We start from the raw sequence: 25,549 nt of genomic DNA, 5'->3' as shown, positions 1-25,549 counted from the left end.
TTTATATTTCATGAGACGTTTATAGAGTCCTGTCAACAGAAACCCGTTGATTACACTGTAATAAATGATAAATTATTAGTTAGAGGGAGAGATAAATGTAAGATAAGGCAAGCAGGTTAACGAGAATGGGCGTCCGGTTGGATGCCCTGTAGCGAAAGGGGAAACAACATTAAGAATTAAAAAAAAAGAACGAAGTTGTGAAAAGAACTGTCTGCACACAATTGTGAGGCGTCTCACGACATAACAACGGTTACGTAGTACTTTCTTTTTTTCTAAAGACGCAGTGAATTGCTTTTAAAACCACTTGGACAGGCGTCGGCCGGGACCCAGGTCGAGGAATTCATTTTTTTTTTCTTGAGAGGATCGACGATATTGTCGACTATGACAAGAGTGGACAATTCAGCGTATGCTGCGAAACAAAAGAACCACCAGCAGTCATCAGCCAGCCCTCAGTACGCCATGTTGCGTACCGTTGCTACATTATCGAGCAGCCCCCGACGCCACAACGTTCACACGCTCACACACGCGCACACGCACACACGCGCACACGCGCACACGCACACACGCGCACGCAAACACACGCGCGCGCGTGCCCATCACCCTGTATGGCGCTATAGCTGCGATTCGACAAATCTGCATCGTACTTCGTGCAGCACCTGACATCCTGATTTTTGCTATCTTCATATATAGACGGACCTTGACGTCAGTTCTTTATTTCAAAGCTTACGAGTCGATTGCATGTTAAGCTCTTTAGTGTCCGTCTCTCCATTATTATGCGGCAATGCAAAATTCACGCCGGCGGTCGACTGTCCTCGACAGCGCGATAACGATTTTCGTCCCTGCATAATCGGCGTTTTTCAGAGAGAGAGAGAGAGAAAAAAAAGTAAAGGTATATAAATGTGTATTTCGAGCTAAAATTGCTGTTAAGTACCACTCCTGCCCGCCGACGCTGCGGACATTTCGCAAGCCGTAATTCGTTTCGACTATTTTTATTTCGGTCTCGTCTGCGCTTGGATTCGTGAAAGAGGTTTCACTAATTAACGCGCCGGAAACCAGACGTGCGCGAACGTTCTTCTGCAGGCGGTCAATTCCATCACACGGCAGCTTGCGCGTTCCGGCAGACGGCGATCACAAAAAAGTGTTGGATGGGAGTGACGTATGAGGAGGCTCGGAAGAATTAATGATACTTGACGGGTTCTAGTCCCGAAAGCTATAGGCTCAAGACGGTTGAGTTATAGTTGTGGGTTCCAAATTAAGTTTGAGGCACCTGGGGTTCTTTAACTTGATTCGACGTACTGTGGCGCAAAGTATAAATAAGACCCGTGGAAAAAGTTTGATTGATTGATTGATTGATTGATTGATTGATTGATTGATTGATTGATTGATTGATTGATTGATTGATTGATTGATTGATTGATTGATTGATTGATTGATTGATTGATTGATTACAATGCATGTGATGGAAGTTGAAGGGAAAAGCTATTCAAGGATGGCTTGAGGGAGTCCTTCGTCTCCATACTGGCAAAGACAGCAGCAGAGGCACAATCATTTTGTTTACATTTACTTACACTTTAATGATACCATCAAATTAAACACAACATTGGCATACACTTTGACGAAACCGTCAAAGTAAACACGTCACTAGTTGCTGCCCTATACAGAGCGTCATGCATTGGCATACGTCACTTCACATCAGCATCATACATCAGCACAACTCTTCCTTACAACGTGTACGTATTGCAATAGTAGCATTTAAGAATGTAATTAAATAGAAATCAAAGACCGCTCTAGAGGACAATCATATGCTAGAAAGAACGCGTGTAAGCCAGATAATTCTAATTCGCGAATATAATTTTTATTATAGTCGTTTAGTAAAGGCGCAAGTTCGCTGTGAAGCATTTGCTGACCATAACCAGTGCGACAATACGGAACATTCCATATTTCTGTTGTTCTTGTGTTATGCGGTACTTCCTTCCGATGGAGATTTACTAACCTCACGAAGAGAGAATTATGATGCTCATTATTCAGGCGTGTCTCGCGCTCTAATTCTTCAACAATTTTTTTTTTTATGATCCGGGCAGTATGATGCAGAATTAATACATTTTCAGTGGGAGAAAAGCTGCGCCGATTGCGCCAAACTGCGCCGAGAGTGGGCCTTTGCGCCATCCTGCGCCGAAGCGGCGTTCTAGCGGAAAATTGCGGCGAGCCTGCGCCAAAGCAGAGAAAGAGAGAAAGGTTTAATGATGCGAAATGCAGAGAAGTCGGCCTGAGGTACATTCCTCTAGCCAGCTACTCTGCGTTGGGGGAAGGGAAGAGGGAAAGAAAGAGGGAAGAAAAAGGCGCGTGATAGGTGACGACGATGAGGAAAGATGTAAAGCATACAGTAAGCTATTTGGTCTACTTAAAGCCTACAGTTCAGGCCCGTGCTTTCTCAAAAAAAATCAAGTAAGGCCTGGATGGCCTTAAAACTCGATTTAACGTCTGGCCAAGGGCCTAAAATAACGTCCTCCGACAGAGGCGGGCTGCCGAGAACATTGCTTAACTTTGGCGCTCTTCCACGTGCTGAGGGCAGTCACACAGCACATGGCCTATAGTCTCTTTCACACTGCGCAGCTGTGACAGTGTGGAGACTCGGCGCGTCGCATGAGGTGCACGTACCCACGGGTAAACGCCAACCCCAGCCGAAGTCTGTGCAGGAGACTGACACAGCTGCGTTGAATTTTGAATAAGAGCGAAGCCATCCTTCCGTCGATGCTTCGCAGCCAGCAGAACTGAAATACAAAACCAACAGCGTGCTATCATCATCATCATAGAAGAAAGCCGAAGCCCCTCCATAGAGTTTCTCACTATAAAGTGAGAAACTCTTATAGGGCCCGTCGGAGTCGTTCGGTTCGTCATTAGCGCTTCTTTTTTTTTCCTTCTTCTTTTTTTTTTTTTTTTCACTGACGAACGCAGACTGTAGTGCCACTGTACCGTCTTGCTGGCGCTCTAGTTCGGTGCTCATCGAACCCTCCAGCGTGGTACCAGGAGTTTGCAGACGGAGGATGCCTCGTTTTAGAATTAAACGTAAGCTTTTTCGATGTTTATTGGCGATATAGCGGGGCTTTGCAAAAGAGCCGCTGCGATCAGAATCGCACGTGGTACACAGTTAAGAATGGCACCTGCGAATGAGGTCGAATATAGTACACTGCGGGCCGGAGCCGGCACTTCGATGGGCGCCGCCAGGTTGGTTGACGCAAACCTTTTGCGTCGAGCTTGCGTCGCTGCGCTATTACGGCGAAATAGCGTCGCCGACGCAAGCGCAAAACCCAATTTGCGTTCCGCGCATGCGCAGTGGCGCAGACGCTTTCCTTTTTTTTTTTTTTTTTTTTGCGGCCAGTAAATCATTGTGGCCCTTATTCGAAAACTTCCTAGTGTGCATGGCATAACATGGGTATATTGAATGATGCCATGTTCAGTGTAGGTGCGCGTTTTCGATCGGTGTTGCGGTGAGTGTTTGCCCACAAGCCGTGACTGTCGCGTTTTCTGTGGCGCCGTATTGACGAACCCGACCGTAGCGCCTTTGTGCGTCGGGGTGTGGAGGAACACCTTGTCCTTTCGTGACCGCGTTTGCAGGGCAAGCCTCGCGCAAACCCGTGTCCACAACATATGGACTATGTCAATTGAAATTTGCGTGCTATACATGGTAAGCACACTTGCGTCGGATCCTGCGCCAAAAGCGCTTGCTGCTGCGCCAACTCGGCTTTTTTGATGTGCCAGGGACTGTGCCGAAAGGTTAAATGACTGTTCCACTACTGCATTTTCAATAATTCTCAAAAATCTTTTTTTTTGCATTACGAATAGCTATAAGAGGTTCATCAGGAAGCAACACCCAACATATAAACTCACTGAACGTGCGCAGTATGAACCATACAAGCACGGCAGCGCAGACAATCAGAGAAATGTATAAAAAACCGACGTTCACTGCGGTAAAAGACACAGAAGGCGCACTAATACATGAATCACCGTTTATTATTATTATATTTTTTTAACATACTAGGCTTCCAGCACATCCCAACTTCGTCCTAGTGGCTGTGGCGTTGCGCTGCTGGGCTCGAGGTCGCGGGTTCGATCCCAGCTGGGGCGGCGGAATGCAAAAAATGCTCGTGTACCGCGCATTGGGTGCACTTTGAAGAACCCCCAGGTGGTCGAAATTAATCCGAATCCCTCCCTTACGATGTCCCTCATAACCAAGTTTAGGGAACTTAGTTAAACCACACAATAATTTTTTTTAGCTTATTTTCCCCTGTACCCAAATACGGTTGCATGCGACGGCCGGGACTGGACCATACAAACGCCTCTAATACAACATGCTGCCTGCCACGTTACATGGAGACGACGACAGTCCATGCATTTCAATATATGGCGCTGACGACACTTAGGTCGGTCTTTTATTTTATTATGTTCTTTTCCCCCACGGAAACTAGGTGTTCGACCTAAAGTTCGGGTTTTCTATATGACGTACGCCACAGTGGGAACGCGCAGTGCTGACCGATTTCGCTATATTTTGCTAATCGATGGAATTGTACAACCAATATCGGCTACAATTGTGGCTGTTAGGTGAACGACTCCTATATAGCTTCCATCTCCGCGCGTCATGGTGCATTATGACTTCGTCTATGAAAGTAAGAAAACACGCTTTTATCGCTAACCGTGCCCTATACTTTAAGAATCGCCCCGACATCCAGCCTCTAATGTGCGGCACCTCGGTCGCTCTGAGGGAGCATTCACGATGAATGCTCTCTCATCTCGATGCATGCAGAGCGTTGGAAGGAGGAGACCCTAGTATAAATTGGCCCGTCAACGCCCGCTGACGCTCTTCGCATGCGTGTGTGCGCAGTTTGGCCAGACGAAAAGGATTACGTACGGCGCGTGCTCGCCTCAGACCCGCTAATGCAGATGCCGTCGCCCCGCGGTGCTGCGCAATTTCGTGCCTCTCCCTCTCCTCGGGACCGGTGCGTAGCGCAACCTCCTCGAAAGGCATAGCGGTACACAGCGTTCACCAGCCGACTGTCGCGCGAGGCCGGCAATTAGGAGCGCTTGTCTCAGTGTCGCTCAGGCATTCCGCAGAAACTTCGACCCCTATCGCTCGCTCGGTCTGTGCCGCGCCATTTGACACCGTGCAGTCGTAACGCCCTCGCCCTCCTTCTTCACCACATTTAACCCGCGCGCCTTACCTACGCGCTGTGTGGCTTGCGTGTTTCGTGCATTCTGCAGTGCATCGATCTACCCGACTTCTCTAGGTTCTTATGCCTGTAGTTGAGTCGTTGAGTGCCGGTCTGCCCTCGAATTGTGGCGTATACGCCTAACGCCTGATATATCTTTACACTGTGCTTTATGACGTCATGCTACTTGGACCGGAATTTCCGCTGCCAAGTCAGGCTTGACGAAAGCGGTGGCGTCAAAATCACCGCGGCTTATACTAGGGAGCATCCGCGCTACATTATGTGGCAATCGGGCAAGGTAGCATGGCGTCGTGGTTCGAATAGCACAGGCCATGTGCTGTCTAGACGGCGTTGGTACGACTCGCTCAGCGAGCGTCCTTGCCCCTAAGCGCGTTCTCGCTCCTTGCTCTGAGGAGAAGATCCGAAACCGCGTGAAGAAACGACCGGACTGGAAAGAATGTCACTCGCAACTCCGTTTAATCGGAGAAGACGTGGCACAGTTGTTTTTTTTTTAAAGAAGGTGTTAGCGTGGTGCAAACACTTTAAGGCGCCGAAAATGGTGCAGATTGCAATGGAAATGCGTGTCTATTCTAACATACGTGCGAACAACTCACGATCATTGCTGTGCAGGGGCACAGACGTATCGCTAATACCGATAACTCGTTTTTTTTTTTTTTTCTGATGTAATACGCCATCCGTCAAGGCGCATGCCAAGGCTTCGTAATAAGTATGAACCAGTTATAGCCCCAACGAGTATCTATGCTTTCTCACTCGATTGCACGCCTTACAATTATTTCTGTAAAAATGCGCATCGTCCAGTATACATGCTCAACGCACACTAAATTCCCAGGTGTTCTTTTCTTTTTTTTGGCGAAGTGGGAACACTGAGTGGCAGGGTACGTGCTCGATAGTCTGCTCAGCACATCTGCATTGAATGCGCATGGGAGAATCGACAGTCCAATGCGATAGAACAGTATTAAGTGAAGGCCGTTCGAAGCCGCAGCCGATTCGTGAAGAGCCTCACCGCTCATCAGCCCTCATAGCCATGCCAGCGGTTTTGGGGTGAAACCGAAGGCAGCTTGAGTGCTTGAGTGGATACGGCTTGTATACACGCTTATACGGTTTGTCTAGCGCACTTGATGAATCTGATTATCTGTCTTCTCTGTCTCTCTCTCTCTCTCTGTCTGTATTTCACTACTGCATTCGCTTCCTCGCATGTATAGTGTATAGCCAGCTGGACAAGGTCTAGCTAACCTGAAGGCCTTTCCTACTCCAGCCTTTCCGCATGCAAATATACCGCCGCTGCTTCTCCACTTAAGTGAAACATAACGCGAATGGAGTGTGAGGCCCTCATTGCTTTCTTTTCTTTTTCTTTTTTCTTTTTTGTCGGCATTCCGATCAGCGCGGACAAGAAGGACAGGCGGAATTCAGACGCTGGCAGACTTTGCTGGCACAGACACCCACCCACCTGTCTGGCATGCGGCGCCAGTGCTCCGTCTGTAGTTCTCGGCCTAGTCCCGTCGTGTGCGCTTTTAGAGAGGCTGAAAGTAATACGGCAGTATCTACGTTTACACGAATTCGGAGGAGTCGAGTCGAACTTCCGTGGGCGGGTTTTCGTAAACGCTTGCGGGTCGGATCGAGACATGTGTCGCGGCGTCATACACACCATGCAGCCCGCCGGCAAGAAATAACACATTGCAAAGGCCGCTGGGTCGGTTTCGGTCAGCCCCGAGTGAGTGGATGAAGCTGGAAATGTTGGCAACCATTGTGTCGCCGGCTTCTCCGCAAACAATAATTCGTTCAGTGATCAAACGGTCGTAGCATCAGGTATGAAAAAAAATGTCAGCCCCACTTCCGACTTTATGCGACCGGGTCGAGTTAACGCAGACGATGTTCATGGGGGTCCAAGGTGGCAGGCTGTTCTATCCTTTCGCGGGTATGCCTTGATCATCCTTAAAGTTTAACGCCCGCTTCAACTTGTACACTCTGTCGCTGGGGAAAAGAAATCGCCTTCCGTAACTGCTTGCTTTACTGCGTCGAACTAACGGGTCGGGGGAGGATCGGTGGGCGCCGAGTTTGCACCGGAGCTTGAGTGTATTACCGGTTGTGTGCGCGGGAGCGTGCCCGGATTGAGTGCACGAAGGGTCCCTTGCGCAGCACCGGAGTGTACTATCCCGCTGCTCGCGTAATCCTCGCTGCGAGCGCCGCTCGGGGCGCCTATGTAAACGAGGAACGCGTGGCGTAAGCTCGTTATCTGACAAGCGACCCGAATCCCGCATCGTACGGACGCCGTTGACAAGATTTAAAAGCTCACCCTATTCACCCGAAGCACACGCACGGTGAAGTGCTCGGTGTGTTGGCTTGTGTGGAAAGAACCGTTATTCAACGGCGCGTAAATATCGTGCTCCGCGACGGCATAAGTGCTGTAAGCCTGTACGAGAGCACCGGCCGTGACTTCAAAGTACACTCGCGCTCAGTTTGGAATTGAAAAAGCACTGGGCGGAACGATCCGGTGTGTGTATTATCTCGACATAACCGTGCTCGTCTCACACGATATACGCTGACTGCACTGGAGCTCGTTATAGCAGCACTGAAATCACGTTCACATTTCCCAACTCGGCACGAGTATACTCTATGCATGGCAGAGCAAGACATGGTCTCGAAGACAGCGACAGCGTACGTGCTTAATTCGCTAGTGAAATTCTTAACGGAAATATGCTGCCTATTTACCCAGACGAAAGAAGCAACGGCGCATGCGCAGCAAACAATTTCACAAACGCTCTCAAATGCACTTACTGTATGTACAGTGGCTTGCCCGTTCTGTCGTGACATCATTCCAAATAAGGCATGACGGTAAGGTGATCTCGGAGGCCACGGTTCCAAAAGCGTCGTCCTAGCTGTAAGAACAGTAGCGTGGTCCTTCCAGCGTCCGCGTTACTTAGCCTGGAGGAAGGACAGGGAGGGGCACATCGGGCGTGCACCCTGTGGTTCCGTCCATCTGCCACCTACATGTTCCCCCCCCCCAAAAAAAAAAAAAAATATATATATATATATATATATATATATATATATATATATATATATATATATATATATATATATATATACACACACACACACACACACACACACTTGCTAGTGTGCATTCAGGGTCTCCTTCCAAGCCGGGTATTAGCCCGAGGGAAGTAGACAATGCGGAAAGTCTCGAACTACGCCGCAGTCTCTTAAAAAAAAAAAAAAGTTCCACCTCTGGGCATCCACCTCCTTATCGTACACCGCACCCGTCTCATGTGTGCGTTGTTGCGTGTTCAGTGCAGTCAACGGGCGCAGCCGACACCTAACGAGCAACGGATCCCAGTAGCGCAGCAGCAAACACGCGTAGCGTTTCTTTCGAATCTCCGCAGCGTGGATGCGTGTGTGTAGATGGAGTTCTCTGTGTAGTTCCGTGCAGATTTTTCGTATTCTTTCCTTCCACGCCTTCCCCCTTCCCCCAACGCCGAGTAGCAGGTCAGAACATTGATTCAGGCCGACCTCTTAGCTTTTCTATAATAATAAATACCCCTCTCTCTCTCTTTGGAACCGGTCCTACACGCTGAGTAAATCAAGTAGATTCCAGCTTGGAAAAAAAAAAAAAAGGCTTGCGCTGTCGGATTGAGGCTCCTTTGGTAGCTTCGCGGTAAAAAATATATATATATATATATATATATATATATATATATATATATATATATATATATGGCTTTTAAAATATATGCATTTAAAAGTCGTATATAAATATATACTTTCGAAAGTTTTGAAAGTTAGTCTTTATAACCGTCGCTGCAAAGTATACGATTAGGACAGATCTTGAAAGGCCGCCTGGTGCCGCGGAGCCCATTTCACACTTTCTTTAAACGGGAAGGCTGCAGTCGCGGCATTAACGGTATTGCCCAGAACTGCCGAAGCTGAGCTCGGCTATACGTGGAGCCGCTTTCCCAGTGGCACTTCGTCAAGAACGTGCTTTGTTCGGTTTTCTTTCGATCTGTGTGTGCCGTGTAGCTGTATCGGTTGTTGCCTTCAGCGATCACGACGGGTCTCTGTGGCTGGGTCACTCGTCGACGGCAAACAAGGCTCGATAGCAGAGCCCGCGGAGCAACGCCACGGGTAATGTCCCGTTCTGATGGCATTGCATTGTTTCTTTGTCTCGCGGAATGCTTCTCAGAGGTATTTTATTCGTTGTCGGAGTCAGGCTAGCTAGGTTGTTGTTTTTATTGCTCTGCCGAATTCGGCGCAGGTCACGTCCGAGGCTACCGCCATTGAAAAAGCCCAACGACTTTCATCGCTTGTTCGCTATGTTATCACGTGCATTCTTCTCGTACGCGATATTATTTTTCTTTTTACTCTGAGAGAACCGTTTGTCTTTTAGTTTGGCCGCATTTCGGCACAGACATATGTGCGCCTGTGTGTACGAAATCAGAAAAGTAAAGCTCCAAGAATTGTGGCCACGGAAGTGTCGCTGTCATCATGAGCACTACCACCAAAGTGATGCGTTCTTCCATCCCACGGCCATTTCATTAGCATCCTCTTCGTCGTGATCACCTACCACCTTTTAGGTTCACGGCAGGACGAAGGTTTCTCCCAAATATCTCCGACGAAGAAATCAGAGCCGCTACATTTTTCACGCTTGCTACACGTGGCGTGGCTGTGGTGCCTGATTTGCAGCGAACATAGTTGCCGAGAACTTGTTGACGCATGACCATTAGTCATATAGTGGTTATTCATGTTTATTGTATTACATATGCACGCACTTAGTAAAGCCCAATGAGCGCCAAGACACTCGCCAAAACAGGAGTGTGCCACACTACCGTCGTAATTGGCTACTGCCTCCTCTCTCCGCACATTAAACTAAATATAGCTCAGGCTTTCGCAGACAAGAACCTATCCGAACCCGCTTATAATCAACAAGATCTATCCGGAGTTGTCTACACCTACGACACGCGATAAATGTAACGACGCCATATATCTTAGTCATATGCTCTGGCGTTGCTCCGCGTTACGCACCGACAAGGACAACACTGAAGAGCGGTGGGACGCAGCTCTGCGCAGTCTCACATTCGAAGAACAGCTACGGGCAGTCCAAATGGCCCGCGAAGCAGCCGGAAGGCTCGGCCTTTCGTTACCAACGTGGGAGCGGCCCGCTTCGGGCTAAGAAACTAGCGCGACCTGATGGACCACAATAAAGTTTTTCCATCCATCCATCCAGCACCAATGTCACAGCACCTATAGGGTTCTCGAGTCGTCCCCATACGGTGTGCATTTCCTTGCTCCTGCCTCGTAAGCTAATATCGCGATGCCTATGTGCTCTCACGCTGCAACCACACTGCGCAGGGCCGGTCAAAATAAAGGAAAAGCCGGCTACGCGAGATGCAGCGAATGCGATTTCTCCCGTGGACATCGCCAATCGCTTTACCTTGTCGAAGAGTGAGACAGACGCGCGGGGGTTTCCTATTTTCCTCTCGTGAGAGAGAGAGAGAGAGATAGAGAGAAAGAGAGAGACGCTGATAACTTGTAGTGCGCGCGACAGCTGCTCGAGGGCGAGCGGAAGTGCACTCCGGGTGACGCAAGTGTGTGTATACAGTACACCGACTTCGGTAAACACCCTCCCGACGCCCTCCTAGCACGGTCAAGAGGGACGGGCCTGCAAGGAACCCGTGAGAAAGAAGAATCTGGATGGGCGGCGCAGCTCACCGCTCCAGGCGAATCTTGTCCGCAGGGGATGTCTCGCTGTTTTCTCGTTCGCCGGTCGCGGCAAATTTCGCTCATTTGTCGTCCGGCTGTATCCTTGTTCTCGCTACCGCCCCCCCCCCCCCCCTCTTTTTGTTTTCTTTCTTCGCGGGCCGCTGGGTGCGGAATTTTCGCCACGGTATCTCGTTGCCTTCGTCCCCTCGCACTTTTTTTTTTGTTTGTTTCACTTGTTGTCTTCCCCTGTGCTCCAGCTTTCCTCCTGTTTAGTCGTCTGTGTGCCCCCCTCGTTTTTATTATACTTCGTTCCAGGAATTTCTTGTTCCCGTTTACGCTCTTCCGCCTCCCTCCTGTCGCTGGCTCAAACCGTCTTCCTCCGGGGCTACTTTGGCTCGACCGTGGTGTATACTCGTGAGGGGAACATGCTGCTTCGCAAACGAACTCGAGTTGGTCCACTTGGACTGATGCACTTGTGTCCTCGCGGGCATTGGCCGTCTGTCCTGTCATTTGTTTCTTGTCTGTCCGTCTGTCTGTCCGTCCGTCCGTCCGTCTGTCCGTCCGTCTGTCTGTGTTCGAACTATCTGAATTTTTTTTTTTCATTTGATTTTATGCAATCATCATTGGTAACTGAGGAGGTCCCAAAAGTACCAAACTTTCAGAGAGACCTCCTATGAGTAATTAACAACACAGCAATTCTTTCCTCCCTTCGTCATTATTTACTTAATATCTTGCCTTCATTTGTTAGTTCATTGCTTCTTTCTTCCTTCGTGTTTCGTGTTCCCTTTTTTTTTCCCCTTTTCTCCGTTTCCTCTCTATCGCTCTCTGTTACCTCCGCGGTCAAATTCTCGTGGAGCAATGCGCGGGCGAATTCGATCCACGTTCCAAGTGAAACGCGATTGAGCCCAGCGCTGTTCCGACTCGCATCATTCCGCATCGCGGCCCATCCGTCTTTCACGTCGATGCGAGTCCGTGCGCGCTGTTTGATCACCTGCGAGCTAGGCTCTGGGAAGAAAAAAAAAGGAAAGAAGAAAAGGAAAGTTGGCCTTTAAGTGAGGTGCACGCAGTGTGATCGAATCTGCCGATGTACGTCGTTGTGGCTCTTTCCATTTCGAGTTGAGAGCGCTCTTCGTGTCGATGTGCGTCGCTCTTTGCGATGTAAGCGTGCACGTGGGGTGTTTTCCTCTTTTGTTTTCTTCTTTCTTTCTTCGGTTTTATTTCACGTTAGCTGCGCGCGGAGGTGCCCAGGAATTTCGCCATTACACAGCTCTGTACTGTTGGAGCACTTATCTTGAATAGAAAGAAACTAAAGTGACGAGACATAAAAGGTTGCGCAACCGCTGTAGCTATTTCCGTCGCGCATAGCAACGTTACACCATTGTTGGGCTCCGCGTCCTTCCGAGACCCTAAGGCAGCTCAGTGGCGTAATGTCTTTTCAATACAGTTTTTTTTAAATTATTTACTGGTATGTTGTGTACTTGGAAAATTCGTTTTCTGTTTTTTATGCCAGTGTTGGATGCCAGAAGCAGCATTTCCGCGTACACGGACAAAGTAACCATCTCCGGACGTTTGATGTGCTAAAAAACTTGGTTTCTTTGCATAAATACAGAGATAAACGTTGTCAAATAAACGGGCACTCCCCTATAAGGTTCAAAATAAAATAAAACAAATAACAAAACTAATAATAATAATAATAATAATAATAATAATAATAATAATAATAATAATAATAATAATAATAATAATAATAATACAACCATCCAGCATAGAGTGGTGGGCTAATTGCCACGTTGATGCTGCCTCCCAGATTTCCATTAATTTTATTTTGCCGTTCCCAAAATGCATGTGGCGGTTCATTTTCGTCATCTGTGATGACACAACGGCGTAAATCAAATTAGCGTAAACTTTCCCGAACGCTGGCTGCGAAAATATGATTAAACCACTTTCATGCAGTTTTGCGTGCATCTTGAGATACTGGGTTAACACGTTACGCAATTGTTTCTTAATTATTTCCAGAATGATAGAAATCACTGTGCACGATACTGTGCAAGGGTATAGCAAGGGGCCTTATAGGAGGATATGCGCAGGCATTCCCTCTAATCCTAATTTGCTTTCTAAAACATAGAGGGAGAAGTAGCCGTAAGAATGCATTGCGTAAGGGGAAACGGGCTCGTCGCATAACTTGCGAGATGATTTATATTGCCAACAGATTTGCGGTTACGCATATCATTTATTTACCGGTGTCGCAAAAGTCTTTCCGAGTGTGTCATTGCATCGTGCTTATGCGTCGAAATGCGAAAACACCCGGTTACTCAGATTTAGGTGCACGTAATTCATGTTGAGCGCCTCCTCACAAACAACTGAAATTATATATATATATATATATATATATATATATATATATATATATATATATATATATATATATATATATATATATATATATATATATATATATAATGAACGTGGAAAAGAAAACGAATGGACACATAAAGAGAGAGAGAGACAGAAAACACGCGGCATTTGACGGGCCGTTGGTCATGTCTTTCTCTTTTCACTTAGATTGGGAACAGTCATTAGACAGTTTTAATTGGGCGACCGCAGCAGCTCTGCGTATACAGCAAACCCACGGAGGCGTCAGTGCGCATGCGCAGTACTCAGAAGCACGCACGGTAGTGTGCGTGCGCCCGCAGCTTTTCAAAAGCTGCGTAGCGTCCGCTGCGGGCTGGGCGGCCTTTGCGGGGCGTTCTCGCGTGTTCCCGCATGTCTACGGGAGTTGCGTGGCAGCAGCGTACTCCACTTGGGGTCGTCCGCTACCACGTGTGTGCACCCAGCGCCGGCCTTTTCGATATCGCTCGTGCCGAAAATAGACACCATACCGAAGATATGACTCCGGCTTGTGGTTTGACTTCGTGGCGGCTGATATTGGCTACGGAGTTTCAGAAGGTGGCATATGGCGGCGCTGAGTAGCACACTACTGGTTCCTACGCGTGCAAGTCAGCAATATCCCCTTGTCAGCTTTTGCGTCCGGCCAACTACTGCCGTATCGTGCGCGCGCGCTGCGCCGCGCACGCAGAACCTCGTGCCCTGCGCACGTGGGTGGTTGCGGACGCCCAACCAAAACTGCCTATTATGTTGTTCTGCGGTTTGTGAGGCATTTCTTATTTGATTCGTTTAGAAGGGCTCACCTCATTTAAGCCCCCTTTCTCTCCGAGTCGCTCAATTTGCCGCATACCCGCTTCCGGCGTCGTTGGCTTTCGTATTAACGGCCGAGCGTTTTCAAGGAAGCTGTAGCGCGCGTGGGCCCATCCCAGGGCGACCCACAAATCCCCGCCGAATAGGTTCGCTGGCACGGTGCAGGCTGCGGCGATCGGCGCTTCCGCGTGCTTGAACAGCAGCAGGCGAAGCTGCACACTGTGTGGCCTGGCTGATCGATCATTAGCCGTCCGGTGGCGTGTGATTAACCGGCAGCGACAGGAGACGGCCGCGTCGACCCGTATTTCCGGTGGTGTAACCTACTGCGCTACTCTTTATTTTACACCGTCCCCGCCCGCCGGGGCAATTATCCTTTCCCATCCCAGTCATGCGCGGACCGGAAGATAGGGACCACGCTGCCCCTCTCTTCCTCCCCTCCCCTCTCTCTCGCCTCGTCTCTTTTGATGGGCTGGCTTCGCCCTACCCGCTTGCCCGCGTAGCGTCAGCGACATTGATTGCTCTCCACTGCAGCTCGTTACTGTGCGCCCTTGGACACTTGACGATTTGACCTCTGTAGACTCTGCCTAATTACCGCTCTGTTGTTGCTTCGCCTATTTTTTCAAGTAGCGAAGCTGTCGAATCGAGTATTCATATGTAATTTTGTTTGTACGAAAAGATGCACGTAAAATAGAACGCATGCGAAGTAATGCTGCTATTTCCGTTTTCTTGTTGAATTTTACGGGCCACTCAATCATGCTTTTATGTGATACATTGAATTGATTGCGGGAAATTAACGTGATAGTTCATCGATATCACCGATCCGATATAAAGATGAGTCACAGTTATAAGACCCATTTTTGTGTCCCATCTGTGGTTCATCTACGCTTTTGTCCCACTTCTTGTCGCTATTTTGCCGTCCTTCAACCACGTTTGCCGGAAAGTTGCTCTCCTCCGTTCTGATTAACGCCTTCCGGCGCCTGTTATATTTCATCTTGGAGAGGGGCGCGGCAATTTCTCGGGCCGCCGTTTCCTTCTGCCTCGTTATCCTTTATTTTTCGGCGCTCTCCTCTAGCCATTACGAGAAGAGGCTCAACCCGCATAACTGATTGCCGCCAAGTTCGAAATCGTTATTAACGGCTCGTGCGGCCAACGAGCCCAATGAGCGACGACTAAATTTCCGTAACGCGCTCCCTCGTAGGCGGCTGCGAACTCTGTTGGATTGTAAATTTAAGAAGAGCATGCCTAGAAAGAAAAGGAAAAAAAAGTATGTCGATAGCGCGTCTTTAAAGAATTCTTTCTTTCCGTTTTCTATCTTTCTTTTCACACCAATACCTCTAGCATATACCTAAGTATGCTAGAGACCCCAGGTGACAGTAGAGGGAGGTAGCTCGCTCCAGATGAGCACGTTACGTCGATAATAACGTGTGCGATGCGGAAGCGAATAACAAGGAAAACGGGTGACAGTGAGTAAAGAAAACTAAGCAGATTTTGACTGCCATCTGACGGTTACTGGGTGACGATCATTTCCGGGGCTCTAATTTTGGCGCGCGCGCGTTTCTAATTAATATTCGGCGCGAGATAATAAGCCCGGGCGAGTTGGTGGGCGACGTCTTTGGAACTTTAAGGATAGAGAGAAGGAAAAAAAAAGATGCGGAAAGGGGGGCAGTGTGTGCACGATTTCACAGTCAGGGCGCATGCGCGTCAGCTCCTCGCGCTGTCGGACGAAGCGCAGCAGTGACCAACGGAAAGAGAGATTACGAAAATTTAAAAATTTTGAAGTAAAGCGAGGATTAAAATCGTGCTGGGAGTCTCGAAAAGAGAGAGAGAGAGAGAAAAAAAAAAGAAGGCCGGCTTAATTTGTATGAGCGGTCCAGGCCACTTTCGCAGCCTCCCTAATTTGTCTCTGTTGTGTCCTAGTTTTGTCCTTTCAGTGAGAATACACCGCCACCGTTAAAGTTCCTTTGGAAACTGGTGAAAACAACTAATTAAAAAATGAAATTAAAAGAAAAAGAAAGTAAGCTGAATATTAGCCGGTTTAATTACTCGGGCCTGCTTTCTCGGCCGTGCTTATTATGTCCGCGCCTTCCCAGTTCCAGGCCCGCTATGTAATTGGCTGTCGACCCCCCTTTTGTCCTCCCCCATCTTTCTTCTCGCGTAGTCACGCCAGACGTTTCGTCGTTGTTTGCACGCCGTTGCTATGGTGAGCCGTAGTGGTAAGCGAGCACGCGTGCTGTATGCAAGTTTTAGGTAATCGTATTAAATGACGGTCGTCCCTAATTCGCAGTGTTCCTTATAGCGGTCGTAACAGCAGAAGCCATATAGTGGAAGAGTACAGTTACAAGAATCGTTGAACGTGTGTGTTGTGGTCACTTTTTTAACTGTGGGCAAGCATTGCGTGCTTGCTTCTTTTTCTTAAGCCTTATGTGCTTCTCGACACAGGAAGTTCGTCTCAATCGTGTTGGTTCTCTGGGCGTTCTAGGGTTCTAAAGTTACTGTGTTATATTTCAGTTCAGGCTCCCGTTGGTTTGATTTTCCGTTCGGCTGAGTTCTTTTCGTGGTATATACTTTTGTTTAGTTGTGTAAAATTGCAGAAATTGCAGGGCATGCTGTGTGTGTGCGTGTGTTTACTTTCCTTGTTGTGATCTCGACTGGAACTGTCTTACTTCAGTGCCGTGCGTGTTCGTTCGTTTTACCTGCTGTCATCATTCTCTAATAATTTTTATGATCTGTAGCAGACACGTGCGTCACGTATATGAAACGATTCCGTGATATATGCCTTGAATTTTATATATTTGACTCTTCAACCATAAGTGAAGCGGACGTGTGCTCACACCCGAAATGTTTACGAATCAGCCCGCCTGTTTCTGAAACACGTAGCCGATGAGAAATTCGCTTCTCGTGTAGTCGAATGGGCATTGTGGTCGGGCGAGTGGTCGCTCTTGTCTACAGCGACTATATGGTCATGCGTACGCAAACATGTGCGACGTCTTCTTGACCGTGCCATTGGCGTTTGCGCGCGTTCTGCCACCGTGGAGGCTACGTTCAGTTTCACATTGAACGTAAGCGACCAACTTCAATGAACACCGAGCCGCAGAGTATGCACTCACTATACGCATTGTAAGCAATGCAAATTGCCGTCCCTAGAGCTTCGCGATGTACCTGGATCTTGTATCAGAGCTCATTATGCTTCATGTGACATGAAGCCGTTCTACGCCATATATTCTTGGCACTGGTCTATGGAGACCAAGTACTTCAGTTCAACCGGCGCGTGTTTGCTTTGTTTGCATAGCACGTTGTGTTGCATCTACGTACCATTTATGTGGGTTGTTTCACGTATCGGTACCTATTACCCACAGTAGTATACGCTATAGGCGCGTTTGGCCAGTGTTACGAAAGGCCTGCAAGGGTACCGACCTACAAAAGTTTCCCAGCCAGCCACAGCTGCGGGGGTGGCGATATTCGGAGAACCAGACCTTGGAACCCTCCCAGCCCGAGGCAGCGACGCGCTTTGTAAGCACAACAATGCGCCGCGTCAACAACCGTACGGCGCCGGTATGTCTAGACGCGGTCGGCGGACCAAGTATTGTTAGTGGATTCGCCGTCACCATCACGGTTTGTTTGGAGCGGAGGAACTCCTGGGGAAAGATGTTTTGCGGCGCCGTCTCACGGGCTTTAAAAGTCGTCAGTCAATGGAAAGACGCGTCGGCCACTGTCTGCGGGATCAACTCTGCTATCAAGAGGCCTCTGCTCGAGGCAAGACCCTTGTCTGCGAGAACCCTCTCACCTCTGTGTGGTCAGTGAAACCTGTGCGGAAGTGAGTGTGTAAACCCTCCCCCTCAAAGGCGGGTCGGCTACGATGACTTTGGACGCTCCGAATTGGTCGAAGGTCGAACGGCCGTTTTCCCTTACCTAGAGATCTAGGGAGGACAGAGTTTTATAATCAGCTGTTGTGCGGCTGCTGAGTGTGCATTCTCTTTCAGTCATGCTAGACTGATGAACTGTAACGTTCTCATGTAGATACTGTGAATAAATCCCATATTCCTCGTTCTCGATGAGAACAAGTCTCTCCCTTCAACAACGTCCTCAGCGTGGGTGAGTTGGACGACGGCATGGGCCAGCTACCATCTATTTCATGCCCGACCCCAACCATTACACCAGGCAAACATCTCCAAATGTATCTCGAATGTTGCGCGCTGTCAACTGAGAACGCCAGCGTCCGGGCCAAAAGTTCGCTGTAGCCGACGAGGCTTTGTGGAGAGCCGAGACTTTTTTTTATCCGATATTTGGCTTGTACTTTAGTTCGCTTCTTTCGCTCCCAGGAGCGAAGAACAAGCAGTTCGTGTCCGTATAGCCTGCCCCGATACCACTCGTCCTTCGTCTCCTCGTAGGCAGGCGCCGTATTTTCCTAGTCGATTGCGTCGATTCGAGTCGTACAGAGTTCAGAAACCGCAGCTACTCCTGAAATGGAATGCGAAGCGCTGGCGCCAACCATGATTAGATTTGTATTGACAACGGACTTTGCCGTTGCGATGTCGCGCGTGCGCTACGGTATAGGGACAAGATGCGCGTCTCTCTAGCTTTTAGTCATTTTTATTTGCCCGAGAGCTCATTGCCAAGTACCGTATACGAGCGCGAACACTGTACAGGCCCCTTCTGGTCTCCTGTATGATCGTTCTTTTTTTATTTTATTTTAATAATGTCAAACTATGGGGGGGGGGGGGGGTCGCGCCACCTTTTGATTCGGAGCGACCGCTCCCGCCGTTTTTTCGGCTGGAGGGAGTGGTCGCTCCGAATCGAAGGGAATTGAAGTAGTACTGCAATTTGATTTGGGACGCTGCATAAGCTACGCGCGCGCACTCACTCACTCACTCACTCACTCACTCACTCACTCACTCACTCACTCACTCACTCACTCACTCACTCACTCACTCACTCACTCACTCACTCACTCACTCACTCACTCACTCACTCACTCACTCACTCACTCACTCACTCACTCACTCACTCACTCACTCACTCACTCACTCGCGCGGTGCTTCGTTGTCAGTCAGTTGCGTGTCGTTGCACGTTTGCTTGAAGTAAAAGTGATGTTTGGCTTTCGGCATGCGAGCCGCGTTTTGCTTTGTTATGAAATAAGCCCTCGTAAAATCCTGCTCCGATGACTTATCTCTCGGTGCGTGTTGTCGTTAACTGCAGTGTTGCGTGCCAGCGAGCAACGACGTGTCTGGCGCGCATTTTCATCACTGTCGCACCCACAGTGATTGGATGGGGCTTAGTGCAGGTACACAGCCGTGTTTACCGTTGCGTAATGCGCACTCCGTTTTTGTTTGCCGTAGGTTGTGGTAGCTGTATGGCTGTCTCTTTATTTACACACGCCGGACTGCGTTCGCAGTGTGCGGCTTTACGCTTGTCCATTGAGGCTGCGCCAGTGAAACGGGCTGGAATCGATGGTTGCTTTAAAGAAAAAGAAGAAGAAACGAAGCAGGATAATACATTTATCTGCGAAGTCTTTCTTTTTTATCCGGCAGGGTTGTCAGCAAGAGCATTTGCGCATTGATTTTCAAACAATCATCCATTCGCGATTCGTTGTTCTCGGTCGGCGCAAATCGACCGCACACTGAAACCAAAAAGTCGATGTTGTTCGCGCGGTAGCGACCTTTCCATTTATATCACACGGTGCCCTATGAGTTCTGTCATTTCCTCTCGTTTTGTCTCGTGGGACGTCGCTTGCGACCTTGACGAAAGCTTTGTTGACAGGGAGCTTGTCCGCATGTCGCAAGTGCTAAACGCGAAGCACTCTTTACAGGGCAACGCAATATTGGTTTGCCTGTCGAGACGTCGGTACGGTCGTCCTCTTGCTGACAAGCATTGCCCAGGTGGTTCGGAGATGCTCGGTGATGGACTCTATAAGAATGGGGATGGAGTAGTAGGGGGCAGGGTCGTGCTGGGGAAGGGGGTTCGTCATTATGTGATTTAGGAGTACAACCTTCCTGCACATTGGTGGCGCTTCTGGTTTCGCCACTTCTCTTTCTTATTTTTTTCCTTCTTTCCTTATTATTATGTTTTTCGAGGAAGTATGACAGGATCGCGAAGGTTGTTTGCCAAACTCATTTTCGATTATTGCGGAAGCTTTCTAAGCATAGTGCATCAGTAAATCTCAACCGTATGAACAAGATGGCGGATTAAGAATGCACTACATTTGTGTTCAGATTTTCATATCATGGCGTGTCGATATTTTATGCTTATTTCTCTCTCTCTCTCTCTCTCTTTGTTAGGTAAGTGCCACTTGTGCGTTTTATTTGAACCGTTCTGGGCTATTCCTTATCAAAGCGTTGTGTAGCAGCCAAGTGATTCGATGTAGAGAAAATTTGTGCGCTGTGTCTTAAAACTGCAATTTATGCTTGGTAATTTTGTTTTCTGAAGCTTATCTCTTTCCCCTGGTTCTTCAGTAATAACCGAGGGTCACATCTGTTTGATTTGGAACGCGTGGCGCGAGCCGATTGGGGCCATTGATGTAGAGTGAATTTTTCGCACGAGCCGTTCGTCGCGTAGACGTACAAATGAAGAAGAAGAAAACGGTGACGGTCGTTTCCGTGGCTGTGTTTAGTTCGAAGCCGCTGTCATGAAGGGCGAGGAGAGACTCAAGAAGCCACCGAAAGACGACGCACCGGTGAAGACAGCTTTGTCGCAACGCTTCGAGAACCTACCGGAGCTGCTCACGAGAAGCCACTGTGCGTCTTCCAGTCCACGATATCCGGGTATTTTGGAACGTGGGTCTTGCTGACAGAGGCGGAGAGAATCAACCTTTATTGATGCCAGCAATCACGGGGAGGGCGTACCCTCCTTCCGCCCAGCAGACGGCCGGGGTCCCCTTGGTCTTGGCTGGCGGCTGTCTCGGCCAGCTGGACGGCCTAGGCCTGGTCTCCCCGGTCGTAGCTGGTGATTCCTGGCGGGCGTGAGATTCTCTCTCTCTCAGCAAAGCAGCAGGGTCTCCCACTGCTCCCTGCTGCTTTGCTGAGAGAGAGAGAGAGAGAGAGAGTTCCCTCCAGCCAATAATCAAGCCCGTATACTTCGCAAGCGGGGCATGTCGGCGTTGTACTATAAAGCTCATCTCGCGGCTCGCAAAGCGCCTGACGAATCGGTGTAGGTGACTACAATGTCGCCTCCAGAGCCTCCAGCACGGCGCGTAGCACGTTGCTCAAAACTCCATGGTTGCTCGGTGCCGAGGATCTCGGAGGTCTATGCCTGTTTGGGTGCACTCTCGTCAGCCAATTCAGCGACGATGCACATGAGACAGTCGAGCACGAAAGCGCTCAAATCGCAGTTCGCCGTCCTAACCTCCCAAGTCGCACTTCGCCATCCTGCCCGCGTTTTTAGCGCTGGGATTTAGGAATTAAGGGATATAAAGCAAGTCAAACACGATGAAAGAAATTTGAGAGGAGGCCATTTGCATTGTAAAGAATATGCAGCTTTTATAGGTATCGTGCAGGTCTGGAGAAGGTTTTAACACCTACCAGTGTTTGGTTATCTCTGTTTCGTTGTCCAGGTAGAACGCTGCTGGCGATGTTTCACAAAAGAATACACATAACTTGGTCTTGCAATGTTAATTTTGACCTTTACTGCGTCATATTACCTCCGAGTTTGGGTTCCTGCATGTTTCTGCGAGGAATGTCATAAAGACAGCATGTTATTGGTGTGCACTGCCTAGAAAGCTTGCTTGGCATTTTCTTAGCTGAAGCTGAGCATGTTTTTGTCAGATGCAAAGTGTTTCTCACAATCAACTTGCGTGAAATATTGTAAGTTTTACATTGAATATTTTTTCTGTCTTAAATCTTGACCTTATGTGAAAGGTCAACCAAGAATATAGTGGTTGTGAGCCCTTCAAAAAATTTGCCTGCAGATAAACGTTGCTGTGCTGATTCATGCTACCTTTGAGTGAGCTACTTCCTTGAAGGGCAGTACAATTTGCGAGAGTTCTCTTTTGTATTTTCTCATTTCGGTAATTAGTATAAGTTATTATCGCCAAGACCTTTAGGCTTTTGTGCAGAGTTCTGCCATTTTCGGTCTGCTTTTAATCATCGCAAGGACATGGTCTGCATTGTCGACTTGCTGTTTGACCAGTTGAAATTTGCCAACTTATGTTTGCATTACGTAAACACATTATTTCATAATTGATGGTTATGATAGCCGTAGAGACCTGTGTACCAATAAGAAGAAAATATACACAAAGCTTATCTCGTGAAGCTCATCCGCTACGTTAAGCTTCAAGATATACAAGTTCAATGCTTGATGCCACAAAAGAAAGCAGCTTTTAGCATGTGCCAGAAAGCAATTAGTGGGAACATACCTGCCGTGGTTGCTCAGTGGCTATGATGTTGGGCTGCTGAGCACGAGGTCGTGGGATCGAATCTTGGCCATGGTGGCCGCATTTTGATGGGGGCGAAATGCAAAAACACCCGTGTACTTAGATTTAGGTGCACGTTAAAGAACCCCGGGTGGTCGAAATTTCCGGAGTCCCCCACTAAGGCGTGCCTCGTAATCAGAAAGTGGTTTTGGCATGTAAAACCCCATAATTTTTTAATTAGTGTGAACATGTGCACAGTGTTTTAAGGAGAACTCCAATATGCAGAATGTAATTCGTACAATCTTTGGCATACCACCTGTCATTCTGTCACATCATTCTGTTCTCTACACCTCATGGACCTTGCAAAACTTAATTTTTTTTAAATTAATTTCTACCTCTCCTTGTGTTTCTCGGCCCCAAAATTGTCCTGCACATCATGCATGGGTTCGCACTATACATAAGATTTTCCACTAGATTGCCTGTCACAAGTCTCGTGCTGGTGTTATATTCTCTGTTTTTTGGTTTGCCCAGCTTCTTACACAGACACGAGCTCCGATGATGAAGGCGTGTCACCTCGCGAGAAAGTCCAGAAGAATTCCAAGGGCTTCAGCGACTTCTGCGTCAAGAACATCTCTCAGGCGGCATTTGGACGGCGCGAGATCGAGATTGCCGAGCAGGAGATGCCTGGGATCATGGCTCTACGCAAACGAGCCGAGCAAGACAAGCCGCTCCAGGGTGCCAAGATCGTCGGCTGCACACACATCAATGCTCAGACAGCCGTGAGTATGGCTCTGCCATGTTCAGCACCCATTTTCTCTTCCCGCTAAAGAGATGGCAGCGATAAATTATAAATGGATTATAAATGGGACATGGAAAAGCAATATAGTAAATATCTATCGTAATTGTAAATTGCAGTTCTGCAATAATAGAGTGCATGATGGCTGCATTTCAGTGGAAGTTAAATGCAAAAATGCTTCTATGTTTTGGTATGGATGCACATTAAAGAACTCCAGGTGATCAAAATTAATCCGGAGTACCCCAATATGGCACGCCTCATAATAACATCAGGGTTCTGGCGTGTAAAACTCCCAAATGTTATTAATTTTCAATAGCAGAAAGGCTAATTTTACTGCGAGGTGAAGCTTTGTAAGCTGGAAAACACATGAAAAATTAAAGGAGGGTGCCAATACCATCTTTAAACTTCCTGTAGCACCTCTTCGTGATGTCGTTTTCAACAGCATCTGTTCGGGTGTAATTAATTGTTTGTCAATAAGCGAGGGCTGTACTGCATTGCAAAGGAACCAAAGACTCAACAGATAAATTTTTGAGAAGTGTTCCTGCGCTAAAACGATTCAAATTTAATAAAATTAACTATTATTGAACTGGGGATGTTGATGGAACCAACGTTTCTACAAGGAGACCTGTCTTCATCAGGGCAAGGCCCCTTCTCAAAATGTTTATTTTAATTAGTGGCCACATGAGTTCAATGAAGAGTATTAGTATTAAGCTTATCAGCAAACGTCGATGAACAGGTGATTTCAGCTATGTGATGGGGCAGGCCGTTCCAGTCAGTTGATGATCGGCAAAAGAAGGATGCAGAGAAGGTTGTAGTATGGCTGCGTGGACGGGTTACTTGCAAAGGAATGCCCTCTACGCAGGGAATGGCGAGGGGGTAGGGCCAACACATATGGTGCATGATGGAGCGAACTCTAATAAAATTTATGAAAGAGGATTAACGAATCAATACGACGCCGGGATGATAGCGTGTTTAAGGCGGACTTTGCTTTTAGTAGTGATACACTAGTGTTGTTAGAATACGAAGAATGAATTAATCTTGCCGCACGATTCTGAATTCCTTCAAGTGCATTGATAAGGTTAGTTTGAAATTGAAACAGAAAATTTTGTCTTCTTTATGCGGTATCTATCAACTTCTTCCTGCCTAGTGAATGCAAATATGTTACCAGTCTGGGGAATCGATTCAGTGTTCCTGTTTAGCTAAGCTACGTTAGTGTGCAATGCATTCTAGTTGTTTTGTTACTCCTGTTGATTACCTTCAGTGCTGAATTCTTTCGTCTCCCAGTGGCTGATCTATATATTTTATCTCTGTAAGACAATTATTCTTGCTGTTTTGTTTATTATTTCTTATTTTATTATTTATTGAATTATTCTTGATGTTGCTAGTTTACATATGTTAATCACTCTTGGATTGTTCCACGGCAACAACTGCTGCATGATATAGAACATTGACATGAAAATGCTTCATGGTTCTCACTGTCAATGTCAGTGTAGACCATGCTTTCTTCACTTTCTTGAAACAAGGTAAACATAGTAGAAGTAAATTAAAAGCTGACATGACTGACTTAGCTCCTGAAGGCCAGTGCTATGTGACACAATGTATTGTTCAGACATTTATCATGGATACTCTACGGTGACACAGCCTATTGTTGGCTAACTCTCCTATCGTTTTGATATCTGCAAGACTCATCAGTATGTGCCCATGACCATTACAGGAATCCCGAAGTGCTTTGCGGGAAGGTTATAAGGAAATAAAAAATACCTAGTGTACTGTGAGGATTCAAACTCCTGATCCACAGATTACCAGTAATTATCTCTCAGTTGCTCCAGCAATGCTACAGCAGGATAGATTGCAACAGCTGGAGAGAGTGCTGAGGTGACTGGCTGCTGTGATTGGCTGACCTTCTATGATTGGCTGATTCCATGCACTGCATTTAATCCACAGACCAGTACCGAGGTGAAAGAAATTAAAGTTAGCAGTAAGATGTCAATAGTGGAATAGGAAAGATAATGAATAAGAATGCAGTCTTCCTTCATTAACTTATCCACCACTAGAGCAAGTGCCAATTCTACAAACGAGGTATTGGTGGGGGGGAAAAAATCAGGGGAGAGACTGCTACGATCAGATACATTACAGGCATAGGCATGGTACAAGGTAGATAAAGAAGATTAAAGAGATGTATACAAGAATGCTAGAAGGGAAAGCATTGATAGCATACCTGAGTAACTCAAGCACGTTAGGTGACAATTTGCCCCATCCACTTTTAGTGGGTATGTCAATACATCATCATCA

At 47.7% G+C, this 25,549-nt stretch overlaps 1 protein-coding gene across 11 annotated transcripts in view; it reads left to right on the top strand.

Annotated features, from left to right (window-relative positions):
* The window catches only part of LOC126527122 (adenosylhomocysteinase-like 1), a 270,192-nt gene that overhangs the window by 224,563 nt on the left and 20,080 nt on the right, over nucleotides 1-25,549 (top strand). For 8 of the 11 annotated variants that reach the window (XM_050174861.3, XM_050174866.3, XM_050174863.3 and 5 more), the window contains one exon: nucleotides 22,993-23,240. In XM_050174861.3, the coding sequence (XP_050030818.1) occupies nucleotides 22,993-23,240 (248 nt within the window). Of the gene's footprint in view, nucleotides 1-20,724; nucleotides 20,849-22,992; nucleotides 23,241-25,549 lie in introns of those variants that run through there. The other 3 variants (XM_050174862.3, XM_050174871.3, XM_050174874.1) reach the window with 2 other exon arrangements.

The sequence above is a fragment of the Dermacentor andersoni genome, chromosome 9 (genome assembly GCF_023375885.2).
Source record: "Dermacentor andersoni chromosome 9, qqDerAnde1_hic_scaffold, whole genome shotgun sequence".
NCBI lineage: Eukaryota > Metazoa > Arthropoda > Arachnida > Ixodida > Ixodidae > Dermacentor > Dermacentor andersoni.
The sequence above is the reverse complement of the archived record's forward strand: the minus strand, read 5'-3'. Positions and strand labels throughout refer to the sequence as shown.